The sequence below is a fragment of the Lagopus leucura genome, unplaced genomic scaffold, assembly GCF_019238085.1.
Source record: "Lagopus leucura isolate 7727_CA_CO unplaced genomic scaffold, USGS_WTPT01 Super-Scaffold_739, whole genome shotgun sequence".
Classification (NCBI taxonomy): Eukaryota; Metazoa; Chordata; class Aves; order Galliformes; family Phasianidae; genus Lagopus; species Lagopus leucura.
The window spans coordinates 7,813,067-7,841,026 of NW_024962255.1; the positions used below are offsets into that span (position 1 = coordinate 7,813,067).

The window sequence follows — 27,960 nt, forward strand, 5'->3', positions numbered from 1 at the left end:
TGAAGCAACTTTCTGAACAGAACAGCAAGAAGGCCATGAGAATACCCACTTCAGGATACATACTTTTAAGAGGGGCAGGTTCTGTAACTCACTGCAATCACAGACTCAGTTAAGCTTTCATCAGGGTCAGGAGTACATGCCCAACTAACATCATTTGTTCATCAAATTTCCTTTTTGGAGAATGTTCCTGAATGAACTAAGGTTCCTTCATTGGCCATCTAGAGATTCATCTTTGGAATCAAAACAATAAATTTGAACCAGAACCAGAAGAAATGGTTGCTTAAAAAGAAATAACAAAAAGAAAAGCAGTTTCCTTTCCATTGGGAACATTCTGGCACAAGCTTGTGTTTAACAGTAACATGTAAGCAGGCTTGATGTGCGCTGGTCATGAGGGACACACCTAACACTGATACAGCATAACCCAGCAACAATCTCAATTCCATCAGCATTAAGAAAAATCAAACAGAACAGCAGAACAACACCTCTAGCTTCTTCCCCATTGAAATGCAATGGTTTGCAGTCACGCACTGTTCGTTGCAGCTCATGCGGCGAAGGTCCGAGGCAATACAGCAGGCTTTGCCATTACCTCACAAAGCATCATTTTGCCGTTGGCCTTCAATGCTCACAGCCATAACTCACGAACATAAACAAGTCTGACAGTTTTTCCCTGCCTTAAGAAAAATGACATCATACCAGTCAGTAGAGGGTGACTTTGGACAGGACAGCTGTAGCTCCTACCCACAGGTGGAACATCACCTTTTACGATGTGAAGCTACAACCAGCACCAACCACCACTAGAACAACAAGTGAGACTCCAAACTTGACACCATCCTACATTGCCCAGCCTGTTCTGTTGGCTAATGTTTGGAAGACAAATCTATACACAAGCTTAAGTAACAAAATTTGCTATGTACTATCAAATTAGATTGCTAAATGCCATAAAAAAAGCTTTTGAAAAATAGTAAAAAATATTAATATGTTCAAAGCTTAACGCCATCCCAGAATCTAGTTGTAAACATGTCTTCTATCCCTGAGGCAATGTATCATGCCTGATGCTTTTGGTATGTCAGGAAAGTATCCTAATTTACCATTAAGAGTGTTTTAAAATTATATTTCTCCCTGCTTCCTTTCCAAAGCTGCTCTTTCCATTTCTGGCAAGATAGAGCGGACAGTCTGATTTAATTTGCATTTTTGACAATCTTTATTAAATCCTTCACCAAGGAAATGGATTAACTCAGAAGCTCTCATACACTTTCATATGATATAAAGGCACATTTAGAAAAAAAGGGTGGGAGTCTGAACAGATTCTCTACAGCAATAATCAACATTTCAGATGCATTTTCTGACAGTAGTTTCAGGGAATTCACATTATAAATTAATACAGCGAGTTAATATTTATAATGAGTAAAAAACCTGAAGAAGTCAACTTCCTAGGTTTAACAACCTGGCACATAAAAATCACCTGTTTCTAAATGGGAGAAGAAAAAATGGATATCAGAAAAGCAAGAACTGCACCACAGAAAGCAATAATGTATCAAATCCATCTAAGTACAGTTTCAGGCAAAAGACTTAAAGCGTAACATAAATTAGCGCCACTGAAAATGGAATTTTATCCAGAGTTTGGTTTAACCACATTTCCCCCATGGTATATAAGGTTGATTCAAGTGCCACTTTTTAAAAATAAAAACTATTTGGAAAACTTGCTTTCTTCAGCAATGTCCATAATATTCTTTTACAAGAGCACATGTTGATTATCAGTCTCTTGTTTGGAAAAGGCTTCATTTAGATACTGTTTACATGTCAATGCCACATTTGGAATGCACAGGGAAAACTACAGCCACACAGAAATTCTATGATTATCATATATTTAAACATTTGAATGTTTATATAATAAAAAATAATTGAGTTCTGATGTTATTACTGATTCTAGAAGAGAACACACCCATCAGCATCTAGCACAAACAAAACCATCTCAATTCTACAGTCATCCTCATTCTAAGTATATTATCCAAAGCCATGCCACATCCAGAAGCACACTGCTCAGAACACAAAATGACTAGGAAAACAAAATGGGAAAAAAAACAACAACAAATCATTACAGCAAAGTGTCTAAACAGGGAGTTACCTTTTTTCCTTTCTTTTTCCTGTGAGCTGGTTTAGCATTTTTCTCCTTTGCTTCCTCACTCATTTTTCAGCAGGTAATGTACAGGGGAAAGGGAGTAAAAGAGATCACTGCTTGTATTCCAACATGCAAAGCCACTGCAAATATTCACAGCCCTGAAACCAAAGTCCATCTGCTGACGTTTCTCAGACAAGTAACAGAATAACTGCTGTTTAAAGCCAGTCTCTGCTCCTCCTGCACTGACTTGAATCGTTCACAGCCTTGCTCTTTTCCTCAGCGAGAAACTGGGTGTTCTCACATCAAACAGTCTGCGATTCCTCTAAAGAAAAGAGAAAGCATTCTCATTCTTAGCTAGTCTTCACTCCTGAGATAGGATCATGACAACACTTCCCAGCTTGGTCATCCACAGCGCTTCCAGTCTCTGAAATGGGGTTGATGAGCCAGGCAGAAATTAGCTGCAGACGGCTGACAAGTCAGAAGCATTCACCAGCAGATGATTTGCCATTTCTTGCAGACAGAGAAAGTGAGCTCGAATCGCTCTGATTGCCGGTCGTGCACAATACCAACATGTGTTGAATGCATCGGGGCATACCAGAAAAGGAAGCCTCCGAGAGTGATAGAAGATCAGGTTACTGGATCTTAAAGCCACTCCCAGGCAGATTCAAACAATAAAAGGCACAACACACTGCTGAAGAAATTGCTAGATGAGATGTTTACATTTCCAGCAGCTCCATATCTCCATCCAAAGAAGCTGCAAATTGCCACTCAGAACTCAACGTTTGTAGTATTAATTATTCATCTCATAAAAGCAGCAGCAGTATTTCAGCAAAACACGTATTTACAACTATCTCTGCCTGTGAAAGCTTGCTCCTCCCTTGTATGCCTGTTCCTGTGACAGGATTTGTAGTCTCTCTTCTAATGCAGCTCTTTCACAGAAGCGTTACGTGCCTCATGTGTGTGCATGACTGGCAGGTTTCAGATCATGTTTCCACATGCCGCTGATCTACTCCACAGAATGGAAAAAATCAAGAGAGGTCAGAGACTTCAATAATAATAATTCTCTCCAGCCTGTGCCCATTAAGCTACGTTACACATAACTCGTGTTACCAACAGCCATGACAACAGTCATTCACGAGACATTGCATTGATGTCATTACCACATACCTCTCCTCAGGCACCCACGATTCCCATATTGACTCTCTCTCTTAGAATCTCTCCCCTCTATCAAGATAGGTGGGAGGGGAGCAGAGGAACGGGGGAAATATAGAAGAGGTTATCAGACATCATGCAGCAGCCTCATCCATTGCTGCCATACCACTGAGCTGAGTTAGCAGTACACTGATTTTCCCATTTCTGAGGGCTCCGGTCACATCAGAGGTGGCAAGTGACAATCATGATTGGTTTCAGGGGCTTTGCAGTCAAGATTCTCCTATTCCCATTGCTCACACCTTCCTCCCCTTCATTCTCATTTCTGATCTATGACAACCAATATCACAGACCGAAAAAAAGATTTAATGCACCCATGTTATACAACGCCATTTGCCCCAACTCTACCTCCTTGTCTCATTCTCCACAAGTGATTTCAGTGAGCTGCCACAACAGCACCATCACATGGAGGTTAATTTCCGTATGTTAGCAACAAGTCCTAGTGCTCACTGTTTGCATGCACTGGAAATGGATCAGTGCCAGCTAAACCCGAGGCTCAAAACTAGAATTCTCTTTATCAGCCTGCTAAGGTGGGTATTTTTAAGGAACCATACCTCATATGGTGCAAAGTTTAAATAAACACTATCCAGAGACCACTCATAAAATTTCCCTTAAAATTTTCTTTATGTCATTAGCATACAATAACATTTATACTTACTAAGCAGTATGTTGTACAGAATGCAATCACCATTGATAATAAACAAAACTAGGAATTTCATTTTCCCAGACATGTGATTTCTAATGGCTGTCTCAAAGAAAGGAAAAAACCTCCAGCCTCTCCCAATTTCACTTTTTTTTTTTTTTTTTTTTTTAAGAATAGATGTTATGTTATAAACTGAAGTGCTCTCTGCTGGTTAACCGTGGTTAAAACAATGCATAAACGCTCAAAATACCTTCTATCCCAAAGTGCATGGAAAACAAATCTTATATTTTCAAAACTGTTTTTGTCTTGTGTACATAGCACTGAACAACACTTAATGTTTTCTGAAATAAGTCCATGTAAGTAGAGCTCAAGCACAGTTTAATCGTGTCTTGTAAAACTAAGTTAAAACTTTGATAAATAAATTGACTAGTTAAATTAAAGCATATGTAATTTGTGACATGCTCAGTTAATTGCATACCTATGGAGTCACCTCTTAAATAAAAGATCATTAAGTAATGCCATGATTCTGCATAAATAGAAATGAATAAAAAGGTCTCTTTCCCCAGCAACCTGGTAGCTCTCAAGAAGCTGACATTTAAACCTATCACTGAGCTCAGTGTACATAGATCAAGGAATGCCCCATGTCCCTGCTGAACTGTTGTTACTCAGATGTGTACATTCTAGTCCAGTCCATGAGATGAGACTATGTTTATTAGGTTTGAGGATTCTTATATCCTGGTTCCTATCTTGCAGGGCACCTAATTACTTCCGAAGCAGCAATGACCTCATTGGCTTCCTGTTTCAGAATCCTTTGTATTTGTCCTTTTCTTCCATTTTCATTAATTTTCACAAAAAAAAAAAAAAAGTCTTTCCAATGTGTACATATAGAACAAGAAGGAAAAATCCAGATGAAGAAATACAGGAATTTTGCAGTCACAAAATGCTCGCTCTAAGAGGTAGGGAAAGATCTCACTTTTCATCCCCTGTATTGTACAGCTAACCATAGCAACTCTGCTAGAAAGGAATGTAATGTACCTATTCCTCTCCCATTTCAAGTAAATGTTCACATGTCAACATTCAGAACCTTTTATGAATTGTGTTTCATTTCCTCCTTACCTCCAAATTTGCCAAATTTTTACTCTAGGTAAAGCCACTATGACAGCAGGAGCAGCTAAGTATTAAATAGAAAAGTATTTTGCAGAAATCTACTAGCAATTTCTCAGGAAAGGCTTTTAGGAAAGAAACATAACAAAAACATGTGTTCAGATTGTGCTTTTCAAACTTCTTGTGTGAAGCCCACAAAATTTCTCTCCGGTAGTAAATCTGGTAACAGTTGAAATCAGTCCGCCTCTAAAATTATACGGAAGAAATTATTCAAGTAAACCTTCTTCCATCCCCAAGCCTTCTGCATATTCTGTGTAAATCCATACATCTGAATACTTAAAGTAATTGAACTAGAGAGAGAAAAAGTCAAATAGGTCTATTTGGGAAAAATAAAGATTTTCAATACCTGATTCCTTGTGCACATTAAATTGCAGCTGAGGCACAATGCCTGAGAAACAACAACCAACTTTCTGAAAAGCAACAAATCAAGGAAGACTTCAAGATTCTGAAGTGAGCTTCAATTAATATTTAAAAAAAAAAGATCAACACCAATTCAAAATTGCATTAAAATATGCTAAAGAAAGACGACCATTCAGAAAGAATATATATTTAAACACACAGCAGTACTGCTGCAGCCAAGGGTGCAGTTTGACCAATTAGGAGTAACAATTACTGCCTGTTGTCTACAAGGTCTGGGACCACTGAACTTTGTCAGTTTGGTTGCTTTTAAAGAGCACTTATAAAAAGTTATTTCTTTGTGGAAGTTTGTCTGTGCATCCAGGTATGCCCTGATGAGCAAAGGAACACAGTTACCATTTGGAAACGTATCGCTACTTGAAAACTGACATTAACACCATTGTACTTCAAAACTCTTTACGTTCCTGAAGAGAACACGCACACTGCTCCCTGCAACTTACTGCTTAATTACAGTAGTGTCCAGAAGTGAACTTTCACAACCTCGTTGATACATATCTACTAGGACAGTTCTATTTTTAAATCAAAATAACTGGCATAAGAGGACAACAGGACAGGCCAAGTTCTGTCTATCAGTACAGTTCTATTTATAAAGTAGAGTGACTTGCGTGCAAGAAGCAAGGGGTGCACAACTTGTTATTGGTGACCTGTTTTGTAACTGTGTGCAATGGGTTTTAACAAGAAGATGGCTGTGAGCAAGCTGCTGCCCGTACCAAAACATCCAAATCCAAATAGCTGAGCAACTTGGAAGTCCAGCTAAAACCCTACTATTTGTGTCAGAAAAGCAAGGCAGAAAAAAAAAAAAAAGGCAATTGCCATTTCATTTAGGTAGAAATCCACAAATTAATTTAACAAAAGCTTGTGGCACTCAATGTTTACTGCAAGATCACTTTACAGATTGACTGCCTAGTACTTCTTGCATCTCAAGCAATATTCTGTTATAATAAGACAAAATTCAAGGTTAAATCAAGTATTTCCTACACAGGAATGGAATAAGTGCTGAGAGGCAGGAAGGCAAATGAACTCTTATCATCTCTTTCTCACAAAAAGAATGTCTTAAAAACAACAATTTAAATGCCATCATTACTGCCTTCCTCAACTTTTATTCTAAAGAAAACACAGCCTATGTGTCAACCTGCTTGTTTGCAAAGACTCACTCAAGCAGAGATCTATTATCTCAAGCAAACAGGAAAACCACCCCCAAAAAACAATGCTTTGTGGGAAGTCATGAAAATAGAGTGGTGGTCTCCACTTCAAGATGTGCTTGATTACTAGCATGGTTCACTATAGACAAAGTTACCGTGTTGAAGATTATCCTGGCCTAAAAAGCATGTGGTAGGCTGGCAGTAACCCAGTCAGACTCCCTTCTCCTTTTAATGAAAAGTGCAGCAAACATTCAAGGCCAGAACAGCATTCTAGGATAGAAGCAGAAGTGAACTAAAGATGCAAAGAGGAAGAAAGCCTTCCGATTAAATACTCAATGAATAACCACAAACTCTCCTATACTATCAAGAAAAAATTTATTACTCCTTGAGGAGGACAAATAACTGGATTTGAAAAGAAAAATGTACTCTGAGCTGAGATAAACAAACTGAACATAAAATAGAAGTAAAGATGAGCAAAGTCAGATTTTACTCAGATTAAGAAGTTAAAAATAATTTGTGTATTGAAGTCCAGATGAACATGAGATACTAACATGGATCAAAATTGAGCTGCCTTATCTTCACAGTTACTTTAACACATGTTAGCTAACTGAAGTTAAGAGCCTTGAGGACAAACATATCCCTCGAGGATGGAACTGAAGGGAGACTGGGAGTGAAGCCCAGAGTGGCTGGGAGGTTACTCAGTGGGAGGGAGAAAGGTAAGAGATTAAATTCCTTCCCTTGCTCCCTATAAGGAGGAATTAGCTTGCTTTGAGGCATCCCTTAGCAAATGAGGTTTGTAAGAGTTCCAGTTGACTAGCAACAGGATACTAAACCAAAAATTAGGTAAGCAACAGAGTAATACCAAAGAAATCCTACAAAATTTGCTAGATAGTGCAAATTAATTCTCTGCCAACTGAGATTGAAAATAGTTATGCAGAGATCATACCTTACATCCAAGCCATAGAAGTCCACCTTCGCATGCTAAGAGATACTTGATAACAGACTCTGATTTCAATTTTACTTCTTTTACCTTTTACACTTTGTGAGACTATAAATATGTTTCATATGGAGTTTTTTGAAGTTTCGGTCTAGAAAAACAGACCATTTTACTAAGTTAAGGTAGCACATTTTAGGCTGGGCACACATACATCACTGTTTGTAAAGCCCTGCAGTAGATGGATCGGAGCAAATACAGCCCATTTCAAACTTCCACAGAGGCTGAATTAGAATGAGTGTGAAGCAAAGGAGCCTCACCCTACAAACAATACTTCCATCTACATATTCCCAATGTCCCTTGATGTCAGAAACCATGAGAGGATTCTGAAATGTGACATCTCAGTGTGTATGAGGAGTTTCCCAGCATGCAACATCTACTCACATTTATATCAGAAAATAAAGAGGAAAACAAGCAGAGAGACTGCCTCTCTCCCAGGGTTGTTTCACCATGCTGCATAGCAGTGCCACGGCTGGGGGAGATGTGGGGTATCCCTCCATGGTGCTTCCTCCACCATGAGCCCCCAGGCTGGCTGGTTCAGTCTCACATCAATGCAGGGGTTCACAATTTGGTCATCAGGCAACAGTTCCAGAACAGCACATCTCTGTCGTTGGTTTATATTAAGTCCAACCTAACATCAACCTACTTAAGTCAAGTAGGTGGGACAATGGAATGTAAGAGAGATGAAGCATAGCTACACATATGTGCATGCACAGCCTTTTTATTCCCTAAAACAATACTGATTCTGGCAATCACAGGAAAAAAGGGACAGCAGCTTCACAAGCAAGGAAAATGTATAAGCCTTCATGACAAATTATTCACAAAACTACAGTTCAATGAACAAGGAAGTGCTGAGCAACACGAACTTCACATTTATTCAAAGACCTCAGATTGAGAGGCTTTTTATTTCTGTTTTTCTTGAACTCACACACATCTGATTTTCACTGATAATAGTGCAGCAACAAGCAAAGCAGTTCACTTCAAAAAGAAGTGAAAAATTGCTAAAGATCTGCTTTGGGACTACATTTAGAGCATAGTATAATAGGAATATCTAGTTCCCTAATTAGGGAGAAAAATGTACTTCATGACATTTCGGTTAGATGACCATTTCTTCATCTCTTACCTTTTATTTTAAAGCACATTATATGCACCCACTGTAAAAAAAAAAAAAAAAGGCTTTAAAATGGCAAGAAAAACATTAAGTGGTATCACTAACTGAAAAATGTGCAACATTCAAGCTGAATGTTTTCACTAAGGAATTTAAAAACAAAACATTTTTAGTCTCACAACTATTATGCCTGATAGTACCTGAGGTATATAAAGTAGGTGACATTTGCCTGTTCCCAAAAAGACACCATAAAAAGCCTGAAAAAATCTCTATTGCTGGAAGACTCACAAAGACTGACACAGGTTCAGAAAGACATTGAAACACTGTTATTGTGTTTAACGACCCCACTGAGGAAAGACCAGAATAGGAATGAAGTCTAAAAAGACAAAGATCCGAAGTCTTAGCTCAGGTAAGCACATATTTTAAAAAAAGATTGGAAAAAGTAAGATTTGACATTCTTAGTTTTGTTTTCAAATTAGACCTGAAACAGAAACTATTACGTAGATTTTCTCCAAAGAGTCCAAAAGCATTCCAATTAAATTTATCAAAATTCTAGTAGTCATTGGATCAGTGACTACTATCGTGTCTAGTTGAAACATGTACATACAAGCATTTACCTGAAACTGCTCTCAAAAGATAAATAATGCCCACATCTATTTAGTTTGTTTACTAAATGAAAGCAAAGTGACTGAACTGTCATCTGGCCAATCACCTTGAAAAAAAAGAACAGCCCTGAAATATGAATTACGTAGATGAGATCTAGTCTAAACTGTAACAAACTGTATAAAGTTCCTTTTATATTTGTACAAATGTAGATAGCCATACTACAAGACATACCAGAGATTAAACAGTTTACACAAGCAATCAAGTTAGATTTTTTCCCCTTCAGAGGGGGAATTTTCCTTGATTTTTTTTCAGTTCTTTCAAAATTGACAAAAATATCCCCACAAAAAAATGTCTGGGGGCTAAGGGGACACATGAAAAGATTAATGAGGCTTTGTTCCCACTTCTTTCTCTCATGAAACATCTTTCATCTGCTCTGTGTTTTAGGAAAGAAGAGAAAGGCTGAAACACCAAGCCATCTTCGTGGTGAACAAAATTTATTATTACTATCATTTTCCATCTCCAACAATAAGAGCAGAATTTTTTGCCAGCTGCAACACATAAAAAAATAGGTGAGATGATGGCCATAACAATTTGAGAGAGCTAAATGATAAAAATGATAACTCATATCCTATTTACATTCAAGGCTGGTGTATGGCCACGATTACAGTTCTCTCATTAGAAGAAACATTGGTGGGAATAAATTTCCCAGATAATGGACTGGCAGGGAAGACGAGACCAGAGAGAGCATGCAAGCAGTCAAATAAATATATCAAATCTGACCTTTAGCAGCATCAAAAAAAGAGAAACACTGCCATTTTTATTTTCCTTTTAATGCTTTGCCCATAATTTAAAGTGGCTCAGAGATTCTCTAATAACCAACAAATGTGTGTAGGGGGAGTTCTTTGTTCATTTGTTTGCTTTTTCCTTCAGGGGATCAGCTGAGGGCAAGGAGAAGAGATGTTTGTTTGGAATCTCATAAACAGAAACAGTTTGGGATTTCATTTCTTCCCAACATGGGAATACATGTTGTACCTACCAAAAAGAATGAAAGAATTTCCTTTACAAAAACAACAGTTTAAGAACATATATGTATATAAACAAAATTCCCTTCAAGCTGCACTGGTTAGTGGCTGTAAATTACAATTTTCCATTTCCACTTGCAATCGTGAAAGTAATTTTCATACCTTTAAAAAAGAAAATCTTTCTTCTATAATTGTTTGTCAAATATTTCCCTAAACAGAGCTTAATCAAAACATTCTTTATACAATCAATTCATATGTATCACCACGTACTATTCATCACTAAAACACACCATAAACTTTAAATCAAATCTGTACTTTTGATTTGCCTATGTCTACAAAACTTCCAATAATCTTTTCCAACCTTGAACTACATAAAATATTCTCTACTAAAAAACCCCCACACCTATAAACAAACAAACAAAAAAAACCCAAAAGCCAGAAGACCTTGGGATAGCACCAGCTACAACTGCCTTTCATTTCAATACTGGAAAAGGGCCCCCAGAAATAAGTGAAGCAAGCGCATATTCTTTTCCTCTATCTGTAATCACAAATCTAATTGTCATGCAGAATATGGATTTTTCATTTTAGCCAAAAGCCAATCTGAGTTTCTGAGTTATTAAATTAGAATAGCTTCAAAAGAAGGGAAGAACTTCCGCTTCTCACAAAACAAGCAGAAAAATCTTTGTAATTCAAATAATTAATTCATGAATTCTCATAATAGATGCTATGGCACTGTATAAAAATCAAATGGATATAATAGAATGTATCAAATGTAGCAAGCTTCCAGTTTTGTGCAAGTTGCATGCTTCAAAACTGCTGCCTTCTATTCCACAGAGTTCAAGATTAACTTTACTGAAATCTGTGAAGAAAAGCAAATGATGAATGTCAAGAGCCAAGAAAATGCCTCCCAGACAGTTGGCAGTAAGTTGTGTAAATCCAAAATATTCTTATTATCTATGCAAACCACAGTGAAAATATACAATATTTTCCTTTAACATAATTTTTCTCATACTATTCCTATATTCTCAACTCTGAAATTCATGATAGTTTGAATTTATAATTATATCTGATTGGAAGTAATCTTTTTGGAGGGTCTTTCTTACCATCCAATTGTATGCTTACAATTTACAGGAGGGGGAACAGCTGTTTACAAGGGTGAATAGTGATAGGACAAGGGTTTTAAAGTGAGATAGGGGAGGTTTAGGTTAGATAGTAGGAGCAAGTTTTTCACACAGAAGGTGGTGATGTACTGGAACAGGTTGCCCAACGAGGTTGTGGATGCCCCATCCCTGCAGGCATTCAAGGTCAGGTCAGACATGGCTCTGGGCAGCCTGGTCTGGTGGTTGGCGACCCTGCCATTCTATGATTCCATATTTAATAGGCAATAAATTAGACCAGCTCTCTCAAATCAAGAATATTTTACCCAGGATGGGAAATGGTAAGAAATCTTACTGTCTTTATCCTAGCACATGAGCTTTTTATTCTTAGCATCTCTTATCCTACTGAGAATGGGTAGTTTTACAGAACAGTTGAGTTTACAGAGGGAACCAACACTGGAAAGCAAAGAAGTCTTTAAAGTCAGTAAAAGATGACTACCATCATAATATCCTCTTTAACCCAAGTGTATTTTCCTGTTCCTTTCATCAGTTGGATGGTGAGTAAGAGAAAGAAACCATTTAAATAGCTAAAACGTAAGACGCACTTTGTCATTATGGAATATAAAACTTACACATGTAAAGTGATACTTAATGTGCACTTAAGGCCAAGAGTTCCACAACTGCACAATATTTTTTCAGGATAAGTACTTGCCTATCCTAAGCAAAGAGCAGCTGCAGAAAAGGAAGGTATCTCTCTGAAACCAGGAACCAGGCTGCACTGGACAATCCAGATGAATTTGTGGGGATTCACATCTTGCAGACGTTGCAGCTATGACATGACACAAATCATGCAGCTCAAAGGGGCACTTGATGTGACAGTTGGAAAGAAGTTGGAAAGAAGTTACCTGTGCTGCAGTTTTTATGCACAAGCCTGCCCTCTTCCCGAAATGCTCACTTTGCCACCAAGTGGCAAAGAGATATCAGAAATAGTCCCTTTCAAAGAGAAATTCCTGCTTAAGAGTGCTGTTTGCCTTTTCAAACATCAATCCACAGTTACAGCCTTATTCAACTGAAAATATTGATTTCTCTAGTGCTCTGCAAAGTGTATTTTACTTCAATGTGAAAACCGTTTACTCACTTTTCAGTGCTAACCAATTATCTCAAGGAATATGCACATCAAGTTCTCTTGAGAATTTTCCATAGTGTCAATCCTAAATCAAACAAAATCCCTCTTCCAGAGAGAACTTCACTGCATTTCAAAGTGTTGCATGCATTCTGCAGTATATTTCTTCATCACACATTTGTTTAATTGCACATCACTACAGCATTTCTACCTTCCTATGTGATGACCCTTAAAGCTTACAAGCACTAGTCAAGCCCAATTCATCCTCCAAGAACTTCCCACCATCTCATTCCTATATGGAGAGCTGCTAACAAACTTCACGGCCTGCACTGTTGCAGTCATATCAAACAGAACTCAAACATGGAATATTCTGAAAGGATCTATTCCTTTGGTCTCCAAACAGCAGTCTTGCATTATGTTTCCATATCATTCATTCTTCATGCTATATAAACATCAGAACAGTGTCTAGAACAAAAAACAAATCCTTGCACATCACACGTGCCATTTCCACGTTATTTTACGGCACTGCTTATGGTATTTTCTTGCTGAAGAAGGACCATTAAAGCATTTATCAGTAATGGCAATACTTGTTCTCATAACAGGATGCATTAGCAGAAACAGATTTCCAAATACTGCATTTATGAAGTTCACATTTTGCTATCTGCATGTGGTCTTCTTCAGACTGCATTTCAGCTTCTATTTATACAATTCTGATAACCAGAAAAGCAGTTTAAGTTTCATTACCATTACACATAAGTCAGTCAGAATGACCATTAGCTAGAAATGTTATAATGAAGAAGTCCATTTTCAAAGTCTTACTGGCTGACAAAGAGAACTGATTACTGCCATTTGATTATGAAACTCCAGGACATCATAAATGCTTCATAGAGATATCATTATTAACATGTATTTAATAAAAACAAAGCAGCAAAATGCACGCACAATACACAGCACTCATTTATGCCCATTTCAGAGCATAAAATTGGAGCTACTTGAAGCTCCAATCTATATAACAATTGAGTTTCAAGTTGCAAAAATCAGTCATCCAACTCTGTTCTAAGTTGTGAATTTTTTTCTTAAAGATGAAGGAGATCACTACTTTATGACAGCTTATAAACTGATTGCTAAAATCATGCCAAACATGAATAAAGGAATAACTCTCAATATAAAGTCATAGTCTTTCACTTATTGTTACACTTATCCATTCAGTCTATGCAGAAGGAGTTAAACTGCCATCTTGTTTTTCTTCTGAGGCATAGCAAATGTGCTATTCTTTTCCAAAGCAGTTTAAAAGTAGCTGCTATTTCTCAGTTTTCTTCATTTGAGGTTCTTCCATCACTCCCCTTGCCTTTTGTTTTCCTTGTAAATGAATTATTCTCTCTCTCATGTCATCCATATCAGGACTTGCGTGCACTGTTCTGACTCAGAATAGACGTTGAAACTTCATTCCAGTCAGCAAAGTTTGACTCTCCAATTCCTCCTGCCCTTCTACAGGCCTTCTCTACACAAATCAGCTCCCTCTAAATGCCACCTTGATCACACATCTCACTTTGCCTTTTACACACATACCTACCCCTGGAATCAGTGCTTATCATGGCTCTCCAGTGTCCATCCACTCTACCAGGAGAGAACTGTGATCTCCAGTAATCTCTCCATCAATCTGCCTCCTGGCTTTTTCCCCAGTCACCCTCCCCCTGTTCTTTACAGTTCTGATAGACTGAAGGCTTGCCCTCTGGACCTTTACAGGCACAGGTGAATACCTGCTCACTTTCAATTTAGATCTCAGCATCAGATGCATTCCGCATAACATCACAGAAAATGCAGTTTCACACAGCTGGCATATGCCTAGTTTTGTTTTTTTTTTTTCCAACCATCTTTTACCATACATTCTTCTTCGCTTTTTCACTTACAAAATTAGGTTTCCCATTTTATTTCTTCCCAGGTGTTTTCAGCCTTCAAGGTTTTTCTCGCAATCCGTGCCCATTTAACCCAGCATGCTTAGATACCTTTGCCAGGATTAGATTCTAAACAGCCTAATCAGTTCCTTCTTACCCCACACTTAGCATCTTTCATGCTCCTCAGAACCTAGTACTTTAGGTTTATTCACTGTACCAAGCCCTTCTGGGGTGTACCCCACATTTCTGCCACATTTCTGGGATAGCTAGCAGTCATTTTCCCCACCTTTATCTCAAGAGATAGGAGAGAATGAAATCCTTTCACAGTGACCAAACTGAAAAAGATTCACTGTTAACATTTACATCTCCTGTCACAACAGCTTCTCTCTGCTTGGCAAGAAGAGTTCCCTGGCTCGTGCCATGAGGAAACTAGGCAGTTTTGCTACTGGCACGATGATAGAAAATGGTGCAGTTTCTATAAAGCCATCATCATTTCATCAGCAAAGATTTCTTCAGAGTGATTGGCACTCCAGAAACTTCAGACATATGCTTGACTCATTTTTTTTTCACCCTATCCTTTGAGTGATCTCTCTATATGGCTAAAGACACAAGGGTAGCTTGAATCGGATAGTTTTCCCTGTCCTTAGCTGACTGCTTCTGTCAGCAACCATTGCTCAAACTGCGGATTCATACAATATCCCTCCTCCAACAGGTGCTGCACAGATGCAACAAAGCCATTGCATAATGGAAGTTTGGAGATAAGCCCAGAAGCCTTGCCATCTTCTGCCGAGGCATCACTTTGGCCCATTACTTCTGAAGCCAGGAAATCGTAATGTTTGAAACCCCAACCTTCCTGACATTTTGCATATAAATTTGCAGCATTCAGAAGACAAGAGTAATTCTTGTAATTGCATAGGAAAAAATCAAAACTGATTTGTTTGAGAAAGGCTGAGATAAAGTAACAAAGTTGCGTTTTCCATTGATAATGTTCTTTCCACTGAGAAAAAAAGTCCCTCAGGAATACACTCAAGCTAAAGTCTACATAACAGAAGATAATTTTTTATTCTTACACTCTGAATAAAGTAATTTCTAATAGAAATGAGATAATTTTCATGAAAAATCAAATGGGAGATAGAAAAAATTAAAAAAAAAAAAAAAAAAAAAAACAACCAGAACTCACTGGTACTAAGAGAACTGAAATAAGCAGGATTTTACAGATTGCTGATATTACTGATGGCTGCTACTACTATTTCTGAGGTATTGCCAAAGGTTTTTGTCTTTTTTATTTCTACCTACCATTGTGCCTATTTGCAGAGAGTAGGGCAACACAGATTAACTAAAACTTGAAAGAACAATCTGTCCTGCTCAGACCCATTATTATGATTTATGTATTTATGAAAATGTTCTAAAAGGAATAGCATACAATAGGTTCCTAGCTAAAGCAATATTTGCCTGCCAAAAATAGCTGTAGTGGCTGACTTGTACTCTGGAGGATGAAGAAAAAGCAACTTTCAGATTTACGCTGCGGACAACAGCTAAACTAGAAATCTCAATATGATGGGTTTTTGGTTTTGTTTTAAATCACAGTTTCGGAATGTTCATGTGGCTCTACCACCTGGTACATCACAGCCACTGTACTTCACCTGTCCCAACTCACATGAATCTGACTTACAGGAGCTTTTGTAAGAAGTCCTATTTGTATATACATATAAGTCACCTATATAAAAACTATATATCCACACAATATATACTAACACATACACATGTATTAGTTGAACTTATTACAAAACTACAAATTACATATAATGTATTTGAATAAATATAGGGAATAAATTCCTATTATATACAGGAATTGGGATTCAGATGACTTATGAAGAACTAAACCAAAATCCCTTGTTGCTTTTTTTTTTTTTTGTCCTGAAAAGAATTATCTTTTTTCCTCTGTCCCTGGTGGCTGGTAGATAACTCCTTTTGATACTTATTAAAAGTAGAAAAACACTTAGACAAGGCAACCCATGCTGTGTATCTCAGGTAAAGAACCCCAGGTATGACGCTGATACAAGAGCCATGATAAATTGTCTTTGATAGCTTAAAAATTTTAAATGGTGTTCAAAAAGTCTTTTTGTCAACGTATACAGAACTGAAGTGGGGTGATGGATAAAAGGCCCCACTGGACCACAGAATGCCACCATAAGTAGGTCACAAAAATAATTCCTCAGTAAGGAGGTAACAGCATTTTCCCCAGAACTTGAGACAGCAGATCAGAAGCATCCACAAAGACAGTAATCTGTTCACCAGCTAATACACCATCTAAACAAAACACTGGAGGATTCTTGCCACAGATAAATAATGCTGAGGTTTAGGGCATGTTCCTATAGCTCTAAAAAAGTTTATTAACCCTGTCTTTACCATCTAACACTGTCTTCAAATTGCAGTGCCCTTTGTAGAAAATTGTTTTGTTATAACAAATGTAGGTTTATTTTTGCAAATAACAATCTTGTAGTTCGAAGTGCAGATATATGAATGAATACATGCTGTGTTATAAGTTGACCTGCCGAGATTTCTAAGACACATAAGCACAGACAAGACAGTGCATTTGACATTCATGCTTTCGCAATGCAGTCACATCATACTATCTTCACACATGCACTCAAAAGAACTCCAATGCACATCTTGACGCATATCAAGGCTCTGCATGAACACAGCTAAAAAGTCAGTAAGAAGCATGCGTCATTACTAGCAGTTTCTTCTATCAGTTGAAGAATTGGATCCAATGCTCTTTTTTTCCCCACCAGTAAATATTAAGAATTTTCATTTGGAGGTCAAATTCTGGAAGAGGCATCTATTTCCCAGGCACAAATTCACACCTGCAGTTAATCATAGACATATTCTATCCATAAGACACTATATAGCAAAAATACAAGACAAAATACTGTATTTTCAAAGCCAATATATTTTGTTTGAGTAATTCTGTAGGATTTTTGTTCTACTTTATTTTGTTTTCAATGTGTATGTGTGTGTGTGTCACAAATAACCACAAAGTCAACAGAACTCTCAAATTATTCCAATATCATTTGCTAGATGCAAGATTTAAAAGTTTTACATTTCCCAAATTCCAGGATTTGGCACTGCACAAAGTTGGATCAGCACAAACCACATAACAGATGCAGCTAACAGTACTTAATCATTCCATGTAGTTTCTGTTAAACTCATTTTTCCTCCAGTAAATTTGTACCCAGCACACTGTGCACTGCTTCCTGAGTATCATGCCATTGTCTTTCAGTAGAGAGAATATCAACCCCAGTCTGTTCCTCTGCCCGCCCGGTCCCCAGTTCTGGCTGTTTCCATTAACTTAACACAGCTTTAAACAAAAAGACCTACAGGTGCCAGTTCTAATTTCCAAGCTTTTATATCCAAGTCCTGACCAGACAGATAACTGGCACAAAAGACTGAAGCAGTGAAGTAGATTTCTAAAATGCTGCCATCTGATTCTCATCCCACACAAATATGTAATCTAAGTAATGAAAAAAGCTTTCGTCTCAAACATCAGCTCGTTCAAAGCTCTTGAAATCAGTAAATGTTGAAGTTTGGATTGAGTCATGACAAGGTAAAACTGTAATAGTAAGAAATAACCTTCAGAACAACAATAAAAAGAACATACTTAATGTCAGGCAGAAGAGAAGGTAATTGCACTTTCAGACTAGGACTGTCAATTTAAAAATATACAATGTAAAGAAAAAACAGTTTAAGATCTCTTTTCAATTCATGATTCTTCATCATAAATTCTAAGGACTTATAATGTTTTTACAGTCCACACACCTTACACTACAAAAAAAAATGGCAGCTATTTCTGTTGAAATTTAAAGGGAAATTATTTGTTTCTGGCATTAAGACAGTAATTAATATGTAGGTATAATTTCCTCTGTGTCCATTCTTTCAAGTATGCACTGCAGTTGAAGACTTTAAGGGTACAAAAATAGGAACTGAATATCACCGAGCTCAGCAGGCACCAAGCACACAGGTTAGTGTACACCAACAGCATGTGGGATGTAAGACTTAAAAAGCAAAAGTGGTCACCACAGATCAGTATAGCTCAGCCACTCTCATAGCAGGTAGTTGATTATTAGTCAGCTGTTAACACTGTCCAATGCTACCAAGGAAGCAGGAAAGATAGGAAGAGAACTGCTTGCTGTGTGGAAACAATTCCTGGTGTTTCCCTGAAAATTCTCCTTTCTCTCCTTTCCTTCCCAACAATAAGCAATGCAGGGCTCAACTGCACAGCCACGTGGTACTTGCCAGGTTGGGTATCTGATGAGCACAGCAGACCAGACAAGCAGCAGCCACCAGGGAGGATGCCACTTGAAGTGAGATGTTAAGTGGGAACATGCTTAAAGACCACATATTCAGTTCTATTAATTCAGAAGCTTTGTTTCGTAGAATCAAATAATTAGACAGCTGGGCTTTGCAAAAAAAAAAAAAAACAACAAACCTCCTTTCTCATCAGCAGTGAGTTAATCAGTGCACAAGAGGGTCTTCTAGTCCCAAGAGCATTGAACCAAGTATTACTGAGCTCAGCAGGCAGCAAGCACTGTTGTTTGTAACAGCAAAGTTACAGAAGTACTTCTAAACCCTGGAGTTTAAGACGAAACCAAAACGTACTACAGAAAATTAGGTTAGAGTTGTCCATTTAAACTTAAGCATATCACAGGGTCCAACAAATACAAAACAGCTCTGTGAAGTGTTTGGTTGGTGCTGTTGTTTTTAGTTTTGGAAAATAAAAACATAAGTGAACAGTAAGAGATTTCTGTTCCATGAAGAAACTCCATAAATCTGAAGAGTAGAATTTCAGCAGACTAGGGGAATAAAGACAAAGTTGAGATACATGATGAATGCGACCATCTGATTAGATGGTACAACAGGTCTGACACAGCATCTCTCCAGTGCACATACTTGTTTGAACCAGTGACAGCAGTAACAGGGAAAAACTTGTCTGATTACAATACAAAAACAGAAAGTCAACTTCAATTAAATTATTCACTGTGCAACATTTGGCCTTAGCACTTGTAAGAAATATGCTACCCAGACAAGAGGAAAAAACAGAAGGAAAAAGATTGACACGAGTATTTTTCCTTCTCCCAGACTTCCTGGAATCTTTTAAAGTATCCAATTTTATTTATTTATTTATTTTTCTCTCTTCCAGTGCTGAGCTTTATTTTGCAAGTTTGGGATAGGAGCTAGAGAAATAACAAACTGACGTGTAAACTCAGATAATGAACAAAAGTAGAACTGTAAGGTTTTACCTTTCTGGGGCTTCCTGGAGGGTAGAATCTAGGGCATACCTAAAGTAAGTGAAATAGAAAAGAATTAAAACTGATAAGCAAAGCAATCTGCAAAGCAGTACAAATAAACACAGTGCTTACATGAAAACATAAATTATATTAGCTGGCCCTACTGTGGGCTTCAGAAATACCCACACTGTACCACGCAAGCAGATACAATGTGGAGTGTGTCAACACAAGTTGCAATACAATTGACTGACATCGCAGTGTTTCACATCCCACAGAATGATATCTCCTATCCCACAGACACTGCACATACAAATAGTTTTTAACCCATGTAAGAAAAAAGCATCTGCATATCCCTGAAATCCGTCCACACGGTTTTTCAGATCCACAAATTGCCACTTGCAAACAGGAAAAAGGAAAAAAAAAGATTAAATAATCCTGAGAGATTAGACAGGATGGAATAGCAAACCAAAAGCCTGCAAAACACTGAAAAAGTATGAGATCATCCTTTAACTTCTGATAACTTTCCCTCTCGTTCTGCCAAAACCTACAGACAGGGAAAAAAAACCTGCAAGATGAAGCCAATGGAAAAAAAAAAAAGAGACATCTGCTTCATCTACTTGGAAAATAACAAGAACAGAGACAGTCCACATTCTTCAGCACACTTCAGTTTAAGCGTATCAGTAGCTTTGCATTCTAGGTGCCCCACTACAGTGCTTGACCAAATGCTTCAGTGAGGAAAGTGGTCAGGGACACAAGTAGGTAACAGATGACTTCTTGGCAGGGGGTGGGATAAAGGCCAAACAGATCCCACTGAGTTATGTCACCGCTCCCCAGAGCAATGCACAGAGCTGGGACTATCCAACTTCAGGTGCATAAGTAGGAAGCCGAACCCATCCATCTTACTGAAACACTGGCTTTTTTCTAAGTCTGCTTGTCTGAATTCACTGGTTCAAAAGACAAAATAGAATGAATGAGCGCGGTGCCAGTGTGACTCCTGTAACCAACACTGAACTGCTTGCTTTCATATATATTCAGATATATTAGAAACATGAAGAGAGGTCTTTGATTTCCAATACTGGTGAAATGACTCAGTTACAGTATACGCAGACTGTGAGGTGTAGCTGTTTATCAGTCCAATTCTTTACATGGAAAACATTTTCTTGATTTCAGTAGCTCTAAATAAAACTGTTTTCTCTGTTTTAAAAAAAAAAAAAACTTATGCCTTCCCACAGAACAGTCACTCCCTTTGAGCTGCTTGATTTCAATACTGATTGCAGAAAAATTAACTAAGCTTCAAACTGTTGCACCATCTCTGCTTTCTGTAAGTGAATACAGCATGTAGTGCTGGAAAACGTATGCAGAATGACTGTGTCATTTACTGCCACAGACTGCAAATCAACTGTGGCAAAACTACCACCTTACTACAGAAGCAGTCCTACTGAAAAAGAACCACAGTGCATTGCTCATTTTCTACCATTCTTTCTCAGTACACTTACATCCTATGAGAGAAACTAAGCTCAAGGAATATATATACTTATATACACACACACACACACCTGGTTTGGTTCTTTTGTCAGAGTGGGAATACAACCATCACTAACAAATAGAAAGGTCCGATAATTCTATGTATCATATGAAAAGCCAAACAGCTCAGAGAGATTCCTTGCCATGTAAGCACATTCTGACCAATAACTTCAGTAATGAAAAATTCAATATTTTCACAAGTCCCTCAAAATCTTGTTCCAAGACCCAACTTCCATACTAAACATTTCATTAATAATCAGGAGAAAAAAACAAACAGCAAATAGCATTGCTCACCAAATAATCATTAAGATTTCCCATAATAAAAATCAAACAGCCTTCCAGTTCAGTAATTATTTGGCTACAATTCTGAACAATAGGTTCTGCCTCTGTAAATATTATGTTCCCATTTTAATTGTTAAGTTAGGCTTAACATTACATAGATCACTCAACAAATCATCCTGAAAAGGTCTTCAGAATCCATAGTGAATAATTCATGCTTCCCTTTTGCCATTCTCTCCTGGCATAGAAGGAGCACCTTTAATTCAGTCACAGCCCTAATATCATGAAATCAGAACATGAACTCTTAATACCACCAGGAAATAGTCAAAAAGCTCACAAGGAGGATCTGCTATGCAAACCCAATTCACTTCCCAAATGGAAGAACTAAGTAATTCTAAATTTCACTAAAACATCAAGCAAGAATCTGAAGAGACTGACCATATGCTAAACTCTCACTCTCCCATACTGGGTGATGAATTAAGATACTAGTGCAACTGGCTGCTTACTACAATCCTGCTCATGACACTCACATATGTTGCTTTGGCAAGTACTCATTTTTTGTAATCTAAGCAACATGTCAGATTTGAGAACAATTTTTTTGACCTATTTCCATAGAACTGGAAGAAATACTATGAAAGGACTAGAAAATATATGAAGAGTAATTATTGTACCTTTGCAATTGGCATGATGAAAAGCATTAGAAAACCAAGACACAGCTAAACAACAGCTCAATTACTAGCATTTTCAAAAGCCTGAAAACACGGTAATGTAAGGTCTGTGGCATTATAAAGAGGATTTACAGAGGGAGACAGAACTGACCCCAGAATGGAGCCCTGCAGAACAGCACCAGTGACAGGTACCAGCATCATGTAGCCCCATTTACCATAACACTAGCTGTATGCTTGACATTTTGTCCAAAAGGGTGCTGTAAGCAGCACTGGAAAGCTTTACTGAAATCCTAAAAGATTGCATCAGCTGGCTGCCCATGGTCACCTATAAAAGTAACCTTGTCATAAAAGGAGATTAAGTTCATTACACAGGACTTTCCCTTTGTGTATTTGTGTTGGCTGTGACAAATGACTACATTGTCTTTCAGGTGTTTTTCAATAAATCCCAGAACAACCTTCTCCACAATTTTACCAGGCACTGAAGTGAGACTGACAGGCTGTTCTGGTTTAACTTGGGCAGCTAAGCACTACACAGCCATTCACTCACTCCCACCCCACACCCCACCAGTGGGATGAGGAAGACAATCAGAGGAAAAATAAAATGTAAAACTTGTAGGTTGAAATAAAGACAGAACAGAAGTAGGAAGGTAAAATTAATAATAATAACAGTAGTAAAGAATACATAAAACAAGTGATGCACAATGCAATTGCTCGCCATCTGCTGACCAGTGCCCAGACAGTCCTCAAGCAGCAGCAATCACCTCCCCAGCCAACTCCTCCGCACTTCATTGTTCAGTACAATTCCATCTGACATAGGGTATTCCTTCAGCCAATTTCAGCCAGCTGTCCTGGTTCTGACCCCTCCCAGCTTCTCGCATACTCCCAGCTTCCTGCTTGTAGAACAGCACAAGAAGCCGAAAAGTCCCTGGCTCAGTGTTAAGTACTGCTTAGTAACTGCTTAAGCACCAGTATGTTAGCAACATTTTCCTCATTCTAAATCCAAAACACAACACCACACCAGCTACATGAGCCAGCAGTTTGCCCAGCTGGTCAAGAAGAACAATAGCATCCTGGCTTGTACCAGAAATAGCATAGCCATTAGGACTAAGGATTCTGTGATTCCAACTATTCCAGTCAAAACCAGGAGAAAGGTCAGTAATTGCCATTCTTTCTTGACCTTCTTGAAAACTGGAACAATATTTGATAGCTTCCAGCTGGCTGGCGCCTGTTCAGATTCCCAAGACCATTGAAAAATGATGACATCTACCAGCTCTTTGAGTAACTCAGGATGAACACCACTGAGTCCCATGCAAATGAAGCAGCAAATCCTGCACAAGTTTAGGGTTGGATGAGGATTTTTTTTTTTTTTTTTTTTTAATGACAGTTACAGCCCTCCAACTAGGTTCTCTAGGTGTCCCAGGACCCTACACAAACACTGAAGAGAGAAGATAAGACAACATTAAATGTCTGCTTTGTTTGCATCCCTGCTTGTGAGTTGACCAACCTCATCAAATAATGGATCAATGTTACCTCCTTTTGCTGCTGACATTTTTGAAAGACTTTTTTGTTTACTCTCACAGTACCTGTGAGGTTCAACTTTAATTGAGCCTTTGCAGCTTTCTCCCTGTAATGGCAAACAGCATCTCTGCAGCGTTCCTGTTTCCTCAGTTCCAGGGGCCATACACCTTTTTTCTGCCTTAGAATAACATCCCTACTCAGCCAAGTCAACTTCCTGTTGAATCTACATGCCTTCAACATTTTGGAATTGTTATTTAGCTCTTAGCAGCATTTCTTACACTCCACAAGAACAGTAAGTCTCCACATTCCCCAAAATTTGCACTAGGAAAGAAGCGCCACTTTGACAGTGGGACCTCATAATGAAAAGTCCCAAGAATTGCTATATTTGGAGTTTCACAAAGCCTTTTCTGACAAATTGGAAGCTGAGGGATATGGGTTGCACATTTGCAGTGAGGGGTGGTGGGGAAGGAGTGGAATATATCTGTACTTTCCATAAGCAGTTCAAGGTACAAGGAGTCCTCTGAATATCTCATTTTTAATAGATTGGATTCTTCTTTGCAATTCATCTTTCTCATCCATTTACTCTTAGGCTACACTGAAGTTTCTGTAACCAACAGTACTGTAACACGTAGATCTTTCTGCAGCTGCTTGTGTGTCATATCTAATATAGAGTTTGACAGAATGCAGACGTACAACATCCTGACCTCCACAGAAATAGTGAGCTGCAGATGGCTAGGGAAAATTATCTTAGTACAACTTGTTTATGGAATCTTACTTTAATAATTGCGTTTACATGCATGAGTCTAGTTGAACTAAGTTCCTATATGTAAGTGCATATATAGATGGTGATGAATGCCACTGTAATACTGATTCTATGTTGCATTTATGAAAAGGCACCAGCAAGTCTAGAAAAACAGAAATGGAGATGTTTTAGGCGATGCAAATAGCACTTTTGAGGTAATACAAAAATTTAAATCACTTGTCAGTTTTACAAAATTTGGCTTCTGATTAGGCACCTCAAACCACAAATACTCTGTTACTTGCTCTGTGATGAGGAGGGATTCGGAATACCACATTTCTCAATACCTTCAGCAGCTGCTACCACTCCTATGCATGCCAGTGAGTACCAGTCAAGCCAGAATATCAATGAAAAAAATTAACAGAACTTCTTAGGGATTTGGCAACCTACCAAACTTCCATGCATTTTCCAACAAAACATGCCAAGGCAATACATCAGGCAGTCAATACAGAAGAACTCTTACAAGACAGAATTACGTAGCTTAACGAGTTGCCAAAGAGATTCAAAGGATGCCAATAGCAGCAGGTGTGTTATTAAGTATGGTCAGCAAAATGATAACTATATGCAAACAAATATAAATACTTTCAGCAGCAGTGAATGTCATTTTGGTCTCTCCGCCCACTGGTTCTAAAGAGACAAGAGAAGTGTGACATACTACTAGGGGTTTTGTAGCTTTAAAAACAGTATATACATATAAAAGTGTAGTGAATCTAACAGCACAATTGGTTTGATTACAGGCTTATGAAGATCAACCTTTTCTCAGAAAAATATCCATTTCCAACAGTGACTCAAAATAAACAAAATATTTAATCAGTATTGCAGGTAGAACTGTATCTTCATGAGAGTGAAAATTTTAGGCAAAAGTTTGACTTACTGCCTCTGCATTTCAGTGGTAACAGCCAGTAATGTCACACCACTGGCAGATGTCTCACTGTTCCACTGAACACCTGTGTTTAGGGATACATCTTCCAATCACATATAGCAGTCACACACCACATTCTTTCTGCTGAAATCACATGAGATGCTCCTGCAAGCTTCGTCACATACCTTAATTCCATTAGCCAAAACACAGAAAAGAGGTATTAATGCACTATTATTTTCCTTTCTGATACATCTTCATACTCTATGAGACTGCTATTTACCCTGTAAACTGTCAGTGTCACTTTCAAGCTGATGCATGAATTCAAAGGCCTTCTTTATCATGCACTGTTTGCAGAACTGGCACATTTTAAATGTTGAACTACCTGGTCCCATTGCAACACATGCTTTCATAACATTTTAATGTTTTGCCATTTAGTAGCAAGAATCCAGCAAAGAACATACAAGTGCTGCCACTGCTAGCTAATGGACTTCTCCTTGGGCTCAGTCACTGAACTACATTTTGAAGAAAGGGCTCAATTCCCAAAGGGAACAACCTCCTTTTTTCATCACCATCCAACACTTAGACTAAAGGAGAATTCTGACAAGTGGTTGGCAGGGACAATATTCATATTTCTATGTCTAGGTTCCCACTTACCAGAAGATAAAGGCATTGCATAACAATTTATGCAGGTCACATCCAATACATGGAGTCCTAAGGAAGTCCATATTTCTTCACACAGCCCTTTCCCATTACCATTTTAAAATGGTCTTTTATTCAAAGTATTCTTTAAAAACAAAACAAAACAAAACAAAACAAACATTTAAAAACTATATAGAAAAAGCAAAAAACATTATCAATGTTTTGATTTGCTTCACTCAATACATAATGTTCAACTCAACGCTCAACTACCTTCCAGCTGTGTTAATATGGTGGTGCAGTTAATGTCAGCCTCTGTTACCTAACCCATATCCCACTGCTCTTACACCACTTTCGGGAGAGCTGCAGCACAAGGAAGCAGATGAGTCAAAACTGGTGTTCATCTATCTGCTGGAAGTACTAAAGACCCCAGTTTGCCCGCACAGTTCAAAAGAGCAACATTAATTTCAGAACCGAGACAGTATATGCTGTAGTCAGCGACCGGAATTCACATTCCTTTTGTTTTCAGGTCATCTCAGTAGCAGCAAAAAATTTTTCTCATGATCATGCTTTCTCAAAGGTGTAAGGATGCCTCCAGAATGCAGCTTAGCACTGCTTTAAATACGACCCCTGCAAGTTTATTATCATTCCCAACATGTTTCCTATTCTTGCCAAAGCTTCATCTGCAGAAATGGTTAAAAATCCAGAGCTGGAAGAGTACACACTGCAGCCACTGCTGGCTGGCACCAGAGATGCCAATCCTACTAATGCTGCCTCCGGCACATGCAGCATTCTGTAGACAAGCTCCAAAGCATTACTCCCCTGCCACATTTGCATGCCTGCAACAACTGCCACAACTGCAAAATGCAGAGCATTTTCACTCACCACTATTGAGCACATCACTCCTTCTGAGGCTATATGGCAAAATTATGAAGATCTCACTCATTTTTTGAACTCTCTAAATAAATGCATGCTAATCAATGGCAGATACCCCCCTTTTCCTTTATGCCCAGGACTAGACCTTTTCTTTCCCTCCATACACAGTGAATAGAGCACTTCCGCAAAAAATCCAAGCCTGAACTCCAACTCTTTGCAATTACTTTTGTTTTTTATCTCAAAAGCAAGCCACACTTTCTCATTTCACCCCAGAGAGAACTTAACAAGAACTTGGTTTCTTCAGGTCACGCACTTATGAAAAACAGTTCTGTCTCAGGAATAGCCCTTTGGGAGATCATCTAAGGCACCAGAAGTGCCCCAGGAATCACAGAATCACAGAATCACAGAATTGTAGGGGTTGGAAGGGACCTCCAGAGATCATCGAGTCCAACCCCCCTGCCAAAGCAGGTTCCCTACAGTAGGTCGCACAGGTAGGCATCCAGGCAGGTCTTGAACATCTCCAGAGAAGGAGACTCCACCACCTCCCTGGGCAGCCTGTTCCAGTGCTCCGTCACCCTCACTGTAAAGAAGTTTTTGTGCACATCTGTGCGGAACTTCCTATGCTGCAGTTTCCAGCCGTTTCCCCTTGTCCTGTCTCCACTCACCACTGAAAAGAGTCCGGCCTCGCCATTCTGCCCCCCACACCTTAGATATTTATAGACCTGGATCAGCCTGTACTGGTGCATGGAATTATTCCTCCCCAGATGCAAGACTCTACACTTGCTTTTGTTAAACCTCATCCGGTTTTTTTCTGCCCAGCTCTCCAGCCTATCCAGGTCTTGCTGAATGGCAGCACAGCCTTCAGGCATGTCAGCCAATCCTCCCAACTTCGTATCATCGGCAAACTTGCTGAGGGTGGCCATTATCCCCTCATCAAGGTCATTGATGAAGATGTTGAACAAGACCGGACC

General features: G+C 38.5%; 1 protein-coding gene across 2 annotated transcripts in view; it reads right to left on the reverse strand.

Moving 5' to 3' along the window:
* The window catches only part of ANK3 (ankyrin 3), a 346,475-nt gene that overhangs the window by 286,607 nt on the left and 31,908 nt on the right, over positions 1–27,960 (reverse strand). For both annotated transcript variants that reach the window (XM_042862644.1, XM_042862645.1), the window contains exon 2: positions 19,840–19,878. In XM_042862644.1, the coding sequence (XP_042718578.1) occupies positions 19,840–19,878 (39 nt within the window). The remainder of the gene's footprint in view (positions 1–19,839; positions 19,879–27,960) is intronic.